This window comes from Erpetoichthys calabaricus, chromosome 4, assembly GCF_900747795.2.
Source record: "Erpetoichthys calabaricus chromosome 4, fErpCal1.3, whole genome shotgun sequence".
Taxonomy (NCBI): domain Eukaryota; kingdom Metazoa; phylum Chordata; class Cladistia; order Polypteriformes; family Polypteridae; genus Erpetoichthys; species Erpetoichthys calabaricus.
Window position 1 is genome coordinate 259348270 of NC_041397.2, and position 18732 is coordinate 259367001.

At 38.2% G+C, this 18732-nt stretch overlaps 1 protein-coding gene across 2 annotated transcripts in view; it reads right to left on the reverse strand.

Annotated features, from left to right (window-relative positions):
• The window catches only part of si:dkey-229b18.3 (uncharacterized), a 66945-nt gene extending 51127 nt beyond the window's left edge, over window positions 1–15818 (reverse strand). Inside the window, exon 1 of one of the 2 annotated variants that reach the window (XM_028800686.2) lies at window positions 14409–15818. In XM_028800686.2, the coding sequence (XP_028656519.1) occupies window positions 14409–14736 (328 nt within the window). In that variant the 5' untranslated portion in view covers window positions 14737–15818. The remainder of the gene's footprint in view (window positions 1–14408) is intronic. The other variant, XM_028800687.2, reaches the window with a different exon arrangement.
• Between the last annotated feature and the right edge of the window lie 2914 nt (window positions 15819–18732).

Genomic DNA, 18732 nt, shown 5'->3' on the forward strand with positions numbered 1-18732 from the left:
ACCCCAATTCCTAACCTTCCTTTTTCTTTCTCCACATAACCAATCACCACACGATAAACGTCTTTGTGAAATTAAAACAAGTTATAAACTTAGCCCACAGAGTGTTCAGAACTTTAAAAATATCTTCGTTATACATGTTTAATTATGCCATCCATTCAGGGTGGCGCCCATCCCTGAACGAGTTGCCAGCACATCGCAGGGTGAATACGAGCAGTACATACACTAGCAGGGTCAATATAGCATAACAAAACCTCACATCCTACATGACTTTGAAAGGAAACTGAAGCACGCCGAGTAAACCCACCAGAAAAACATGCAAATGCAAGGCAGGGTACACCCGGGACCCCATTGCTGCGAGGCAGCAGTGCAACCTCCACGCTGCGGTGCCCCCACATGATTAATACATGCTTTAATGCATTTCACCATGAAAATTATATCAAGTATTTATCTTAGCATTCTAAATGTTCAGAGAACAGGAATATCATGAAGTGAATGTGTTCTGTGCGGCGATTGCTGCCGGCGCCTCCTCTTAGTGCAAGAGGAAGTCAGTTTAAGAAGCTCGGGGAACACTTAACACAAAGCATTTAATATGCTATATAACTTATGATGGGGTTTGAGAAAATCTAGCAAATTAAATATTCATTTTACGATGAAGTTTAGTTTACGATGTTCTACTTTAATGACAAAGTACGAGAATAAAGTCAACATGTCGACTTTAATCTTGACATAAATGTCGAGAATAAAGTAGAAATGTCGAGAATAAAGTCAACATGTCGTCACACTATTACACAGTACCCAGGTACATTACACTGTATTGAAAACAAATAAAACAAGTACAACTTTGCTTGCAGTATTATCTAGTAGTATAGAAACAGTATTCACACATTTGAACATAATGGTCCACATCTGACCTTTTAAATCCAAAGTATCTCCAGACAATGGACGCGACTCCTTTTTTTCGGCAGAAGTTCTTCTTTGTCATCATGTTCAACTTTATCGTCAGCTACAGCTTCAGTTTCGGAATGTTCTCTGTCCATTTTCACCGCGCAATACCTACACTACCACACCTATTTAGCGGTGTAGCAGTGAAAAAGAGCCCCCGTGCAACAAATCTGTGTTTAGCGGTGTATCAGTGAAAAAGGTCCCCACTTGAACAGTTTCCCGCTGCGCCACGTTCCGAATGTCGTTTAGGCAATTTAAACCGGTGTTGCGGTATAAGAAAAATCCATATCACAACAAAAATAAAAAACAGTTTTCGGTATGAACCAGTATACCGCCCAGCACTACTTCAGGGATTCAAGTGTTAAATTTATTAAAGTTTTGGCATCCAATTCAATGTCTGACATTATAATTTCTTCCCTATTACAATTAATCCCACAGTGTTTTTTCAAAATACTGTGATGCTTCACGCAGGAAGAACAAAGTATGACAGAGTATTTCTGCATCAAAGGAGAAGTATCATAAAAGCATGCTTTCAACAAATTCAGAGTTATGATTTTTCAAAATTCAAGAGTACTGTCAAAAATAACTCAAAGGCTGTGGAAAACAGGATGAAGGCAGAATGTTTCAGGAGTTCACATCCAGGGAGGTTATGAAGTTTTAGTCACTGACAGCAGGAGACCATGAATGGACAATACCCGAGTAATTTCCATTTCACCATGGAAAGCCATTCATACTTTCAAGGAGGTTAAAATTATTTTGGTTAGTTAGATAAAACTGTATTTATCCCTAGGGTGAAATGTGGCTTTAAACAGAAGCTATTTAAATAAATACAGGAAAAAAATATATATATATATATTATATAATAATAATAGCACACCACAGCCCAGAAAAATCACACTGGCCATCACAGAGTTCTAGAAGATGGGAAGGTCACTTCCCACATTAAAGGAACACAGTCTCCTAATATAAAAGAGCATGCTCTGCCCTCTTATGTAGTTCCTCTGTGTTCCAAGACCATTCATTAATGTGGACCCCCAAGTACTTGTAGGAGTGAACCACCTGTACATTCAGTCCTTGCTATTTGGCTAGATTTCTACCAATTTAAGTAAATGGTTTCGCAAGTACAATGAAGTTTTCCTTTGAAAGATTAACCAGTACAGGGAATAAAATAAAAATAGCTTACATATTATATAACTAAAAAGTGAATCATTTTAATTAAAACTATATTACAAAATAAGCACAGTTTTAACACTAAAATACTATGCAGTTTATTTTATCAGTGAATGATTTATGAGCTAATTCATTTAACATGCAGTAGAAAAGTGTCCCCTGGAGCCAGCAGTTTAACATATAGTGCCCAACAACACACAGTGTTTAAAACGCAGAAACATTTCAAATTTCTTGTCCTGTTTAAAGTGGCTGGTTTCTACTGCATGTCACCAGAAGGATGCGTGAATCAACCTTTCTCCTGACAATATCATTTTGTCAATCTTTTTCTTTTATTCATTTTTTGCTATTCTGCATTTTGCTACCTCCACTGAGGCTTCCTGCAGTACAAATCACACAAAGGATTCATTTTTCATCATCATTCATAATATGAATTATAACAGTATAATTATTTTATACCATTTCATTTTACTATTTACAGCAACCTTTGCTGTAAAATTTTAAGTTGAACTCTAAAGAGTTTTTTTTTTTTTTATTATTATTAAAATATTTTCACCACTGCGGTGGGCTGGCGTCCTGCCTGGGGTTTGTTCCTGCCTTGCACCCAGTGTTTGCTGGAGCCAATCCCAGCCGACTCCCGTGACCCTGTGTTAGTCAGTCATTTTCCAACATGCTATAGCCTGACATATTCACCATTTTGTTTACAACCATATTAGAATCAGAACCAAGAATCAAGAAGAACTGGTATCTATGAGCAGAATATGAATCAGATTTGGAATTGATATAATCTAAACAATACCTAAACCTACAACACACCTCACTTAGTTAAATTTTAAGTTGAAGAATGTAATGCTGTCTCACAGTTTTACATTTATTGAGTACAGGTAACAACAGTCCATAATCTAACCTTATTTTCAAAATCTGAATTTGTATACAGGCAGACTAAATAAAGCCACTCATGCAAGAAACCTTGAAAACAGTAAAACAAAAGCTGTTTAACGAGAGTCCTGAAGTAATGGAATAGTGTAAAACTAACAAATTTGATTTCACACAAGAAGCTTTAAAGTTGGGACAAATGTAAAAAAGGAAGGACAGATTTGGAAAATTAAAGCACCATGAGTTTCTGACATTTGAAGTTTGAATTAATTTGACTTGTCTGTTAAATTCTACTATTTGGTAATATGTTTTAACCAGTGAATTGTGCAAATAATGTATGAATTTTTATATTTAGTGTGGATTTTAAGAATTAGTTTTCAGTCACTAGCCATACAATTTAAAAACTGTACACATGCCAAGATTAAATCAGGTAGTTCATGATATAGCATGCCTTATACATTCTATGATGAAACTCCCTAAGATTATAAACACATTTGATGTTACACTAAGGCATCCCCATCTCTGCTACACATTAAAACTTAAGCCTTGTGTTGGATTTTTATATTTATGAATGCCTTGATGGATATTTGGTCAGGTCAGGTTGGGTAGCATGCACTGGTACAGCATGTTGCTGCACCCACAACATGACGAAACACCTCGGGATCCTGGTTGTCAACACCCCAGGCAGACAAGCAGTCCAGTCCCACCCTCCGGAAATGACCCTCTATCTGCTGATGTTAGGTGTTACGTGGGCAACACCTTGGCCTGGTCCAGTAACTCAGGTCCTCAACAATGAGGATCCTGTGAGCTGGATCACCCTTGGGGAATCACATCACACGGCCGTAGTGCTGTAACTAACGCTCCCTCACAATGCAGGTAATGTGCCTCATTTGGGACTCCATGAGCAACTGCTCATTCGACACAAAGTCAAACCAGTGGTACCTAAGCATTCTCCGAAGAGAGACAGTACCAAAGGAGTCCAGTCTTCATCTCGGGTCACCAGATAGCATCCATGTCTCGCAACCATATAGGAAGACAGGACTCTAAAGACTTGGACCTTCGTCCTTCTGCAGAGATATTGGGAGCGCCACACACCCCCTTTCAGTGACCTCATGACCCCCCCATCCTCTCCCAATCCCTCTAATGACATCATAAGAAGAGTCACCAGAGACATGAATGTCACTGCCAATGTAAGAAAACCTCTCAACAAGGTCAACATTCTCTCCGCAGACAGACACACTGCTGACGGCTGTGCCCAAGAGGTCATTAAAGGCCTGGATCTTGGTTTTTAATCCTGGACACTCACAAGCCCAGACACTCAGACTCCTTGCTCAGTCTCTTGAGAGCCCCGACTAGATCCTCCATTGACTCCGCGAAGACCACAGCTTCGTCAGCAAAATCAAAATCGGTGAATCTTTCTTCACAAACAGATGCCCCACAGCTGCTGGACCCCACGACCTTGCCCAACACCCAGTCCATGGAAGCACTGAACTGAGTAGGAGCAAGAACACACACCCTGACAAACCCCAGAATCAACTGGGAAAACACACAGAGGTTCTGCCTCCACTCTGCACAACACTCACAGTACCAGTGTGCAGGCTGGCCATGATATCCAGCAACCTTGATGGATATACAGTAATCCCTCCTCCATCGCGGGGGTTGCGTTCCAGAGCCACCCGCGAAATAGAAACCATATGTTTAAAGTAATCCCTCACTATATCGCGCTTCGCCTTTCGCGGCTTCACTCCATCGCAGATTTTATATGTAAGCATATTTAAATATATATCGCGGATTTTTCGCTGCTTCGCGGGTTTCTGCGGACAATGGGTCTTTTAATTTCTGGTACATGCTTCCTCAGTTGGTTTGCCCAGTTGATTTCATACAAGGGACGCTATTGGCAGATGGCGGAGAAGCTACCCAGCTTACTTTTCTCTTTCTCTTGCGCTGACTTTCTCTGATCCTGACATAGGGGGATTGAGCAGGGGGGGCTGTTCGCACACCTAGACGATACGGACGCTTGTCTAAAAATGCTGAAAGATTATCTTCACGTTGCTATCTTTTGTGCAGCTGCTTCCTGAAACGACATGCTGCACGGTGCTTTGCATACTTAAAAGCTCGAAGGGCACTTATTGATTTGTGCTTGAAAAACAAACTCTGTCTCTCTCTATCTCTCTGTCTGCTCCTGACGGAGGGGGTGTGAGCTGCCGCCTTCAACAGCTTTGTGCCGCGGTGCTTCGCATACTTAAGCCAAACAGCCCTATTGATTTGTTTGCTTTTCTTTCTATCTCTGTGACAGTCACTGCTCCTGACACGCACTCCTTTGAAGAGGAAGATATGTTTGTATTCTTTTAATTGTGAGACGGAACTGTCATCTCTGTCTTGTCATGGAGCACAGTTTAAACTTTTGAAAAAGAGACAAATGTTTGTTTGCAGTGTTTGAATAACGTTCCTGTCTCTCTACAACCTCCTGTGTTTCTGCGCAAATCTGTGACCCAAGCATGACAATATAAAAATAACCATATAAACATATGGTTTCTACTTCGCAGATTTTCTTATTTCGCAGGTGGCTCTGGAACGCAACCCCCACGATGGAGGAGGGATTACTGTATATGGTTATTTTTATATTGTCATGCTTGGGTCACAGATTTGCGCAGAAACACAGGAGGTTGTAGAGAGACAGAAACGTTATTCAAACACTGCAAACAAACATTTGTCTCTTTTTCAAAAGTTTAAGCTGTGCTCCATGACAAGACAGAGATGACAGTTCTGTCTCACAATTAAAAGAATGCAAACATATCTTCCTCTTCAAAGGAGTGCGCGTCAGGAGCACAGACTGTCAGAAACAGAGAGGAAAGCAAACAAATCAATAGGGCTGTTTGGCTTTTAAGTATGCGAAGCACCGCCGGTACAAAGCTGTTGAAGGCGGCAGCTCACACCCCCTCCATCAGGAGCAGGGAGAGAGAGAGAGAGAGAGACAGAGAAAAACAAACAGTGAAAAATCAATACGTGCCCTTTGAGCTTTTAAGTATGCGAAGCACCGTGCAGCATGTCGCTTCACGAAGCAGCTGCACACAGAAGGTAGCAACGTGAAGATAATCTTTCAGCATTTTTAGACGAGTGTCCGTATCGTCTTGGTGTGCGAACAGCCCCCCTGCTCACAACCCCTACGTCAGGATCAGAGAAAGTCAGCGCAAGAGAGAGAGAGAAAAGTAAGTTGGGTAGCTTCTCAGCCATCTGCCAATAGCGTCCCTTGTATGAAATCAACTGGGCAAACCAACTGAGGAAGCATGTACCAGAAATTAAAAGACCCATTGTCCTCACAAACCTGCGAACCAGCAAAAAATCCGCGATATATATTTAAATATGCTTACATATAAAATCCGCGATAGAGTGAAGCCGCGAAAGGCGAAGCACGATATAGCGAGGGATCACTGTACCAGTATTTTAAAGCAGCTGTTACTGTTAATATTTAGATTATTTTGTACTTTTACTGAAAAAGGCACAAAAGTGTTCACTTCAGTAAATGGAGGTGTGGTGTTGTGGGTCTACAGCTCTCTTGGCAAAAGCCATTAAATAAATAATCACCACGCTTGCAGCATAGCGAGGGGGCGTGGCTGAAGCAGTTCCCGGGTGGATTCGTGCTGTGGACGTTTCTCACCTAGTGCACAGGTGAGAAACGGTCCACTCCGTAATTGTTTCCGGGAACTGTTGATTGCCACAGCTGCCACGTCCATTATAAAGAGAAGCGCGAGTCAGCTAGAGAGGGAGATGGAAAAGAACAAGAAAGGAAAGACAGAGGTTGCTGGAGAACGAGGAGCAGGAGAGAAGAGAGAAAGAGAGCCGGTGCGGGTGAGTGAGCGAGCGAGTGAATGTTCGCAGGCAGCTGTATGGGAAGCCTGGGTGTTAGGCCGACACCCGGCAGTCGTAATAATGGTCGCTCCCGCTGAGTGAGCATGTAGCGGGAGTGACCAATGAAGAAGAGCGACTGGTCGCTTAAGGCCGGGACAGCAGCGGGAGTCGGGAGGCTTGGTGGTGAAGTCCTTGGTGTGAGCGTCCTGGTCATCAAGGATTACAAATCTCAGGCCTGGGATGAGAGCGTGACCGAAGCCAGGATCGGGAAGCCTCCAGACCTGTTTGGAAAGGAAAGGCAGACAGCTGCAGAGAGAGAGAGAGAGAGAGAGAGAGAGCGCGTCTCGCCAGCTGTAGAGCCCAAACGGGAGAAGCAGGTGAGACGCTAGTGTAAAAGAAGCACCGGGCTTATAATTGTATTTTAAAAGGACTGCTTCCAGCAGCATTTTAACCTCATCATCTTTTAATGGATTGATTATTTATGGACTTTTGAAAATGCACTGCACTTTGTGTACTTTGTTTTGTTGTTTTTAAATAAAAGCATATTTGTACCATCCCCTTGCTCCATTGTTATTGCCTCACTGTCTAGCTCATCTCGGTAACATTATCGACGGTGTAGGGTTCAAGGGCTCCCAGACAGCCGATGGGAGCATGGAGCCGAACCCGCATCGTCACAGGAGGTACTTTAATAAAAAGCTATTCAATGGGATTTCTCTCTTTGCCATGGTATTGAAACTTATCCAGGACCGTAAAATTTCACAGGTATTCGTACACAAAAACTATGACATCCTTAGTCCAACATGAAAACAAAGCTTAAACTTATCAAATACATCCATTTTACAATGTTACCAGATATTAATCTGTGTCTTGAGATTGCTTAAATATTGTAAAACAGAGTAACCATTTCACTTTCAACAGGAATTTAAAAAAAAAAAAAAAAAAACTACTAGTGAATGTCCACCATTTTAAAAGAAAACCAGCTCATCCTGGCAAATTTCTCTCCCTGCATGATAACCTTTCACTCTCTCTAGGGCATTACTTCTTCCAGCTCATGTTATGAATGGCACACACACCATTTTCATTTTGAGAATCTTCTACTTTCTGGTACATTTTTCTTTCAAGATTTAGACAAATAAGCTACAATTTTTGGACAAAATGTTAGACTATGAACACAAGGTACATTTAGCATTGTTGCTGAACCATATTCGTACAAAGACAGTATATACTGATGAGGAAACCCAACAGAACAAAGAGGAAATAATAGACATGGGAGTGGAACTGGAGAGTCAAAAACAGCAAAATATGCAACTGCAAGGTATGGCAATGCAACAGACAAGTGGGGACTGGTGATGCACATGAGGAACATGTGAAGTAATGGCCACACAGGAAGAGCGTCTCTTTTGCAAGGAATGGGATGTGCTTGTTTCTCCACTGGAAAACTTTCAAAAGCCAACTTTGTTTCAAGTATAGTATGTGAGTATGTGCAACAGATAGACAACATTTTCAGCCATCATTAACCACAGAGTTCAGGAAACATTTTTCTACTTTACAAAATGAAAGTTAAAGAAAGGATTAAAACCTGAAGGACCAAAATCTGCTTATTGATCTTATTTGCTGCTCTTTTAAATGCTTACCAACTATTAATGTGCAAGAGATCAAAGTGACCATGTGGAGATTATTATTATTTACACAGTAACATAATTCAAACACGACACTAGATTCGTGAAGCAACATCAGTAATGACTGTCCACCCTTCCACTCTACAGAAGAGCCACTCATCTATACAGTATTCAGTTTGCTTGTGAAAGACATTACCACCATTATTCGATGGCCCAACATTTCAGCCTGTTTCAGTTGTAGCTGCAATAAAATGACTCACATGAAATATGTTTGAAACTGCAGCTGGCTTTAATAATGGGAAATCAGGATCAGGCCCCCAATCACCCCCACCAGAATCCACCCCATTCAGGTGCAAGTATTTAGAGTAATGAGCGCTACAGACTCACCTGTCTGCTTTTAGTAGGTCTTCCATTTGAGTGCTCACATCCAACCTAGACAATGTCATAACTTTAAGGTATAGTGATTATAATAAGGAAGTCAAAAAGTGTAAACATGTTTTCCCAATACATGCTCACATACAGGCTATGTGCATTTTTGAACCACTTTTCTCTAAGCAGCCACAAATGTGTTTGGTTTTGTGCTGATCAACTTCTTTATTTACCGCTAAACTCCATCCACAACAGCAGCCATGAGCAGGTGAGCAAAAACAAAATGTGTTTCTACCTTAAGGGAAATAATTCCAAGAATCAGTGATAAAATAATCAGAAATTAGAAACAATTGGAAGGCACATTTTCTCAAATCATAACCTTTGTTGCTTCAAAGTGGACATACTTTTAAGCCTTTTATTTCATGCTTGAACCCAGGTTACCTTAACTTCTATTGTAAAGGTGCAAGAACAGACAAGGCATCTTTAAAAATATAAAAAATGAATAAAAAGTGCTTCACTTAGCAACAGACATGGCTCAGATTAGCACTGAAGGCCAAAGCAGAAAACAACAAATAAATTAAGACTTTTTTCTTTGAGATAAGTGAAAATTTAAAAGGTAATGTAAGGTTGTATTTTTCTCCTCTTCATTAAAGCTAGAAACATTTCGTAGTTGTAAAATGTAGTACATGTATTTTATTTAAACTGGGAGAATGAAACACAGATAGCAAAAAAATACCTACAGTAAGAGCCAGTGGACATTCATAGTCAATATAACAGACTGAAAAAGCCAAAGTTTAAGTTGGGTATTTTTTTTTTTTAATTCATTGTATATATTAAATTTGCAACAGTGATTTTTGTTTTTTTTTTAAATTTCAAGAAAATACTGTGCCTGTTCTTGCACTTTAATATCTTCTTTTGTGTATGTGTGGTTTTAACCTATCAGTATTAAACTTTAGCCTTGGTGCAGTTTACACACTGGAAAGCAGTTTTCTACCTACATATAAAGCCACAATGCAACAATAGAATTATTTTACAGATGCTAATGCTTTGCCATTGTGTAGCAACAATTACGCCATATCAGTGTTACACTACAGTAAAATGCTCCCAAACCACTAACATTTCCTGACTCTTTCTGCCAAAATCCTCATCCATGCTTCCCCCAACACCATTTCCTGATTACACAAGTGTACATAGTACAACAAAATTTTTTATTTGCACATCTCCTCAGAATAGATATACAGTGCCTATTTTACATTTCATTTCATCCAGATTTAGATGCTGTATACTGCCAATAAGACTGTTAACAACAGCCAGTTACATAGCATCAGTGACTCTTTAACACTCAATAACTAAGTTAGTTCCTTCTTAATTTTAAACTGCTATGATACAATTCAAATTAGAAAAATTACTTGAACAACTTTCATCCAGTGTCTAAACTTTTTACAAAAAGTTGAGCCTGAACACCTGATAAAAATTTGTGAACTTAAAGCAGTTGTTTGTAAAGTGCAGGTTTTAAGGCTAACATAATAAGAATGTAGCACTGATAAGAGCAAAACAATTACATTTAAAGAAAAAAAGAAAAAAAAAAAAACAGTACTCATTTACATCAGACTTTATTCGTCCATCAAATATTTCAGTTCTTGACAGTTTTCAACATCTTATATTGATTAATCATCTCAAACACCAGATAGGTATACATGGCACAGCACTATGTTGATTTAAGTCTTACTTTCTCAAAAGACAGTACAGTATTTGGTTTCTATTGGTGAAGTCTGACCATCTGTAGTGTGCATCAAGGTTTAGTTTTGAGGCATCCCTTGTTTTCTGTTACCCCTTTAGCACGTAAATTAGACAAAATATATCTTATTAATTTGATGCTGGGGAATCACAACTTTGTCAACATTAAGCCAAGCACATTTTTTACATTAATCAAAGAGTGCACATCACTCATGTTCTTGAGAAACTGCATTGGCTCACTGCAAACTTCAGAACTGGTGTAATACTTTTAGTTTTGAGGTCCTTCATGGTTTAGCCCCCAATATATTAGATTATCTAAAACAACATCAGCATAAAAAGGGATACCTGTGCCTCGCCAACACACCCAAGAAATTCTCCTACACCAAGTACTTTTAGATGTAACCTGAAAACTGTTATAGTTTTACGTTTCCTTGAATTTTTTTTATTTTAAGAATGTTGTTACATTTATTTATTGAATTTATATAGGTTCTATTGTTTTCATTGTGAAGCACTTTGTGATACAATTTAGGAGAAAAGGTGCTATATAAAGTTATTAGTTTAATAAATATATATAACTGCAGATGATTTTAGAAAAAGAGTTCATCTGGTGACGTCTATTGCTGTTCATAACAAGAGTATTGGCTTTAGTGTGCACGCTTAGCAAGTATGCTACTCAAAATTTGGAACTAATTTTCCTGCCCCAGTTAGCAAGTAAGGAAATAAAAACATTCATCTTCAATTAACATTAATTAAAATGAATAAATAAAATTCCACTTCACTGTCTGAAATGCATATAGCAAGACAGACCACAACTAAATTCTAATGCACATTAAAATACTGGATATACTACAGTAAACCCATAGCTATCAAAAAAGAAAATCTTGAAAGGCACACAATCATATGTACAAATTTATACTTGTATTCATCCTCGCTCTCCTCTACTTGAAGCATCTCTAAAGCATCATTCACAGCACAAATTTCCACAACAAATATCTCAAGTGTGACAATCACTTCTAGCGCAGCTATTAATCAATTAGTAAACAATAAGATTTGTGTAACTTCATTCCTAGCCCAAACCATTTTAAAATTTTACTGTTAAGTATGCCTAGGTCAGAGTTAGACTCATTTGGTCAAAAATTGTCCCATGACTGGAGATATACAGTACATTCCAACCACCGTCTTAGCTACAACTTACATAAAAGGACTTAATTTAGTTTCAATATCAAATATTACTTTAACTTTTCTTTGAGTATCATCAACATGTCACATGGACTACAGTGGATTAATAAGATCTCTTAAACCTCATCCTTTCTGCCCAACCCCTCCACACAGGTGTTCTCAATCTATGGTATGCATATCACCAATGGTACCAGAGAGATGGTAAAGAAGGAGAACACAAAAAGGCAGGAGCAGCTAGCACAAGCTTAGATGGAGAGAGTTAGAGAAGTTGTTGCAGTCACAGCTCAAAAACAAAAAAAAATAAATTGTGTTTTCAAGGCAAAAAAACAGCATTAATTATTAATACATTTACACACTGATAGCAATTTTATTAAAATAAAGATAAGACAAGGTAAAGTCTCCAATCAGCTGTCAATTACATTTGTGCATTGGAATCAGGAAATTGAAATTATGGTGATTTTAATCACCTTTTAATACAGTACCAATAACACCCCAGACAAACAAATAGAGGGTTCAGAATTGTCCTGTGGTTGTACTAAACATGGTTACACTTGTGTGACCAGCCATCCATCCATCCATCCACACATTTTATGACTATTGGGAGCAGGTACCTGTTCCATCAGTGCTAGGCACAAGGCAAACACTTTTGGCACTCTTTCACAGGTTTGTATTCAACAGTGAAAAAAATGTGCAGCTCTAAAATAAAAATTCAAAACATTCACATTTCCCAAATACTTGTGAAGTAAATCTCTAACCATACAATCTCAGAGTTGCACAATTAGCAGGAATTCTGAAACAAAATACTTAATAACTGAAACTGAATCTGAAAATACCACACTTCTGTGATTCACTGCATTTTTTTTAATCAATCAAACCGTTTGCTACTGTAACAACTATGAACATGCCAGTATTAAAATAGTACAGAAGCAAACGTAAATGCAAACGACAGATGGTTGGTCACATCATTGAGCAAACCGAGTATTTTTTAGTTCTAAACCAAATCCATAAACTTACAAAATTAGTAATCATTTGTGTTCAATTTCCTGGCAAACAATGTATTAGTAAACAGCAGTAAGTAATATAGTCTGATCAGTTACACGAAGCAGCTTGAAAACAACTAAATAATAGACAGGTTTGCAGGAATTTTGAAAAAAAAAATCTTAAATTAACAAGGTAATATTTTGGTAATACAGTAATACATTTTATTCACAAAGTATTAAAATTGTGACCAAACTATAAAAAAGAAATAATTTCTACATTTCACAAAAATCTGATACTGTGGGATGCTGGAGAAATTCATTAGAAGAATAAGACGCACAGTACAATTAAAAGCAAAAAGGCAAAAACTAACCTCATAAATCTGCTTTAAAAGAAAACCTGCAGCCGCTGTGACACTCCAAGAGCAGGTTCGCCTATCCTTGCTTCTCGTAAAGTTAAAACAGCACCGTGGAATAGCACTTCCTTCTAGCGTAACTCAAATATCCCAAATTGTATACTAGTGTACTCTGTAATAAGGCGTTCTATTAAATTATGTCTTGCAGACAATGTGGCACTCAGTAAAACCATGGTGTTGGTGGATAAGCAATTTCTTCTTTTTTATTAACTTATTAACCAACATTACATTCTCAAGCCTGCTTTAATCCAAATACAAGGTCGCAAGGGCGGGGCAGAGCCTATCCCTGCAACCCTGCAGAAAAGGCAGGAAAACAGCCCTGGTTGAAGACTTAACATACTAATTCATACGGAGCCAGTTTGGACTTGCAGGTTTACCTAGCATGCATGAATGTCTTTGCCGGTATAGAAGGAAAAGTTTTGATTTCGTAAGCTATTTCACTGAAAACAAGACGCACATACATTCAATAGTATTTCCTATACACGTACGCTTCATCATCAGCCTCAAGAAATACCCTTACCGAATCTGTACAACGATATGATCACTAGACAACATAAAGTAGTACCTCTTTGAAATAGAAACATTAAAATAGGAAACGGGCTTGCTTAACTGAAAACTGAACAAAAACTGCCAAAAGATTTTGAATTGCTCCTCGGGAAAGACATTTAATAAGCTTATGCGATACAAAAAGAAAAATGTAAACAACCGTCATTTGCGATCAACGTGTGACAATCTGTTTAGTAACTCATTCGGATGACAACAAAACAGGTTTATGAACTCACTACAACCGTCAGCCAGTCCTTATAAATACTCTCAAACTCTTCCCACGTGCATCCCGAACAGCGGACTCTGCTATGAGGTACGAGCTAACGTGTGAAAGCTGAAAAGTTCAACTTTCATTCTTGTATCAAAATGTCACATAGAACACGGCAAGTCCTCCAAATGTAGGTATCATGCACGTGTGCTAAACCTATCAAGTTATGAGACAAAGCACATCAAAATGAGCAGAACAACAAAACAGAACCACCTGGTTGAATTAATAGGTATTTACAACAGGCAATTATTTTTCAACACAAATGCTTCTTACAGGAGACAATCACGTAAATCTTCAAAAAAAAAAATATATATATATTATACAGTATATCTCCGGACAAAAAAAAATTTCTGGAAAAGCCGCCACTAGAGGCGCCCACTTGCACCGAACAGTTGACTCTTGTGGTCACCAAATGCTACCTGATAACCCCGCTACGTTGCAATTCGAGTAAAATGTGCCTCACCTTCCCACCAGTAGTTTTCAGCCACGAACCGGTAGGTGTCCTCCAAGGTGTGGTGGAGCTTGCCGTTCCTCTTCTGGTGGAAAGTGGCGATGGCACTCGAATGCCTGTCCTCGGCCAGCACTTCCCTGTAATTAATGCATCCCTTTTCCAACTTCTTGCGATACAGTACCCCGCCTATGGTCTCGAAGAAGGGCGAGGACGGACCCCCCTGCCCTGCAGTGCTGATAACAGCGGCTTCACCGCTTTCTTGCCGTCTGTCCAGCAAATTCGTGCTTCCAAAAGTCTCATCGTTCGCATACTGTTTGTTGTAGACGCCGTCGCCGGCCATTTTCACCGGCTTCCTTGTTTACTGTATCTCGCCGCTGCTCCTTTCAGCCCCCACCTTAGAATTTCCAAAAGTATCCTTTTGCTATATCCCGGTCTTTCTGATAAGAAATATATCTTAAACAATGATTTCGTCACTTTCGGCAGTGACCACAAAAATTACCTCTGCTTCTCTGTTTTATAGAAAAATACATTGATTTATTTTTATTTTAAAGTGATCCGTATACCAAATTTAACTTCTATTTTCTCTCTTCAGCTGTCGGCTTGCTGTCATCAAGGCGCAAGCAAAAATACCAGAGAAAAAAGCTTAAAACCTGCCCTCCGAAGCATAGGTAAGGGGAGGGGGGGGGGGGGGAGTTCCCGTCAATTATTTATGCAATTACAATTTAAAAGGCCATCCCTTTGCAGCTAGCATTACAAACATTCCTCTCCCTGTAAATAAATACTTGAATCGACGCCCATATCACACGTGAAGATTCAGTTTTCTATTTGTGTTATTTTTAGCAGCTTGTTTTGGACAATCGAAGCGCAAACATATACCACCGTTTCTGAGACTTGCGTTTTGTTGCTTCATAAACGCTAGCCTTTCCAAGGAAGCCTGCGCACTCAATTAAAATTAAAAAGTGTCATCTTACATTTGCACAGAAGAAAAAAAAAATGAGCGCGAACTCGTTAAGTTTTTAACTCCATCCAAAGCGACGCCGGCGCCTCATCGCAGTCCACACACAAGAAATAAACTGCGCCTATGAAGATGGAGCAAAACTACAGGACTTCCAGCACTCAAGAGATGATCTGATCAGCCGGGAGCGGCACGCTAGTCGCGGGACCAGCGCATTGATATGCACTTAGCCGTGCGCTTTATTCCTCAGCTGTTTTAAACTTCTCCTTTTCATTTAGCCCCCGGTACTAAATGCTGATGCCGACCCTATTCATGAAAGTGGCAGAATCGAGATGGTAATAAAAATTATTTCAAGTCGCCGCTTCTTTGCCATTACGACTCACTCCCCTCCAATGGTCAGATGATCGCGTAATCCAGTTCTTTAACTCGTAACCTTCGGCTGGTTACCAAGTGACAATCTAGCACGATTGTACAGAACAAAACAGTTTTCCCCACCCTCTGATATATGTGATTGGATCCGAAGTAACCAACGCTTTTGTACTCCAAAGGGATTGGTTGATGTTCACGTCAGATCACGCAATAACTTCTCAGCCTTCCAGTATTTTTTTCTAGATAGGTTGACGATTAGTGTGTCGTGTTCGCTGCGCGGGATGACAATTTGATTTTGTCTTGCAAAAGTCTAAAAATGTGAAGCCTCTTTATTCGATTTTTCAAAGTCATATTCAAGTTCTGTAAACAGACTTACAATATGCTATGCAGTTATACATCTGGTTGTTGCGGTTGCTAAATACAACGCTAAAGCAGAATAATGCATTTCATAATTGCACATAAATCAATAAAAGTCTCCAACCCGAAGGTACTTAACAAGTGTATGAAATATGAACTAACAAATCCGCAAATACATTTTATTTGACTTATGCTTACGTAAACTAAACCAGGTTAATTAAATTAAGATTTTTTTATTAATATGTTTTTATACATTCTTTATACTTTATTTTAATTTTACATCCATCATCGGTATGTGAGTTAATGTGTCACATTCTTATTATGTATAAGAAGATGCTATTGTGAATTATAGTTTGCCATTTCAATTTACATGCTTGAAAAGTCTTTTTTGGACAAAATGATAACGGACATGGCCTGTTTTGCGTTTAAACACATTATACATCCATATGGGCGTTCTCCCTTGTGTTTGCTTTTATTGACCCTATGATGGAGAAAATCATTACTATAAACAGATGAATTAAAGTATACAAAATACTGTCACTTCAAATCAAAATATATTATGAACATAATATGTGCCCTCTTGCAAGGTATTTTCATGTTGTGAAGTAGTGTACAATTATTTTTAGAGAATGAATATGCTGTGGTAAACCTTTGACTTTCTATTCAGTAAATATAATGCTAATGTAAGGCCAAGGATATCCAAGGGAGAAATCTTACTTAGATAGTGTACAGATAAAGAATGTTCATAGACAATACACAATTTGCTAGAGCACATAGAAATATTTGAGTGTCCACAGGAGAGAGACAAAAAAGAAAGAAAATGCAAGATTCTTACCAAGTCTTTTCACTCTATCAGGCACAATTAAGGGTAATAAAAACATAAACTTTAAAACACTACTAACCGAACTTTAGTACACAGTGCTTTCTACCTTCACCCATGATAACTTAAATGACCTCATTTACTTACTCCTCTATGTTTCCTGCATGTTTAAGTCAGTTATAAAGCATGCATATGCTTAATGTATTTCTGCAGTGGAGTATAAATTAAATTCTTAAGCATTTTTAAAATGTTCATTAACATTTTCTTTATTGATATGTGTGATAGTATAAAATTGATAAAAACTGTCCTGTGGTTAAAATCTGCCTGCAAGATTTACCTATCTGTCTTTTATACAATCCATTTTTAATATTCTGACAACTTGAGAAACCTTTTAGCAGACTTCGTCTGTAGTATTTCAAAAGCTTATACACTGTTTTCTGCAAAAAAAAACGCCAGAAACATTAATGTTACATTTGCTGTAGAAAAAGCCACTGGTTTTACACTTAATAATGTTGTCAAATGACAGGAAGTAACTAAACTACGCTGAAGCACAAATAAAGGCAAAATTGGCAAACATAACAAGATCCTCTTTGAATATAAACTTAGCCTATAGAAAAGCATAAAAAAAGAAAAGGAAGACAAGGATGTACTAATTATGAGAAAACTTGCTTACAACCAATAGCTTAGAATCCATGTTTAGTATATAGAGTTCACCTTAACCATGCACTTCCATAAAGAATACAATTCCATGTAGCATAGTAATATACAAACTTGTTCAATATATTCTATCTTAAAAGGAAGCAATCTTAGAGTAGTAAACGTGATAGCATATTAGAGTAAATTGATGGTATGATTTTACACAACTGTAGAATCAGTATAAATACAGTTAGGTTAGAAGTTTAAAAAAACAGAAACTATAGGTGCAGGTGTATCTGATCACAATACAAGAAAAAAAAGGTGACTTTTTAATAGTGATTTAAATCTGATCACATCTGGCATGAGACATGACACAGACATGAGTTCAGTGTTCCAAAGAGTAGCAGCTTCCGAGCTAATTGAGTCTTCAGCAATAGCTGCATAACAAGTTTTTTTTGATATAGTAAGATGCCACCGTCAGAAGATATAAGATGACCTGTAAGTCAGCATTAACCAAGTAATGGTGATGGATAATCTGAGGTGTTGGTATTGACAGTTTAATAAATAGGCACAAGAGTTCAGAAGGTAACTTGACACTATTCATGCATCCAGTATAATTGAGCCAGTTGAGGGCTGCTTTGTTCAATGCATTTAGTATCTGTTAGAACTAGAACAATAATATTTTGAGCTCATTGTAATCTGTTAAGATCACTGCAAAGTCAATTGCTATAATCCATCTGGAAGATGCTAAGCAATTACTTTTTCCCTTAGTGTAGGAGAAGAACATCAGGCTCAAGTGATGTACCATGCATAACCCTCTAGAAATAATGGTTCCTTCGGCGTTTGATTGTGTTATCTTCAAGAAGAGACCATTCCCCCCATATGGGTCTTTTTTTTCTGTTAGGCTAGGTTACATGAACTTTGCTTCACAAAAATGCATACTTATCTGATTTGTAAATGTAATTTCCTTCATAGACTCTTGATTTTTGATCATTAATAATTAATTTCAAAATCCAAAACTCACACACCATATGTTTAAAACTATTGTCATATTATTCTTAAATTGTTAAAGAATATATACTGCTCAAAAAAATTAAAGGAATACTTTTTAATCAGAGTATAGCATCAAGTCAGTGAAACTTCTTGGTATTGATCTGGTCAGTTAAGTAGCACAGGAGGTTGTTAATCAGTTTCAGTTG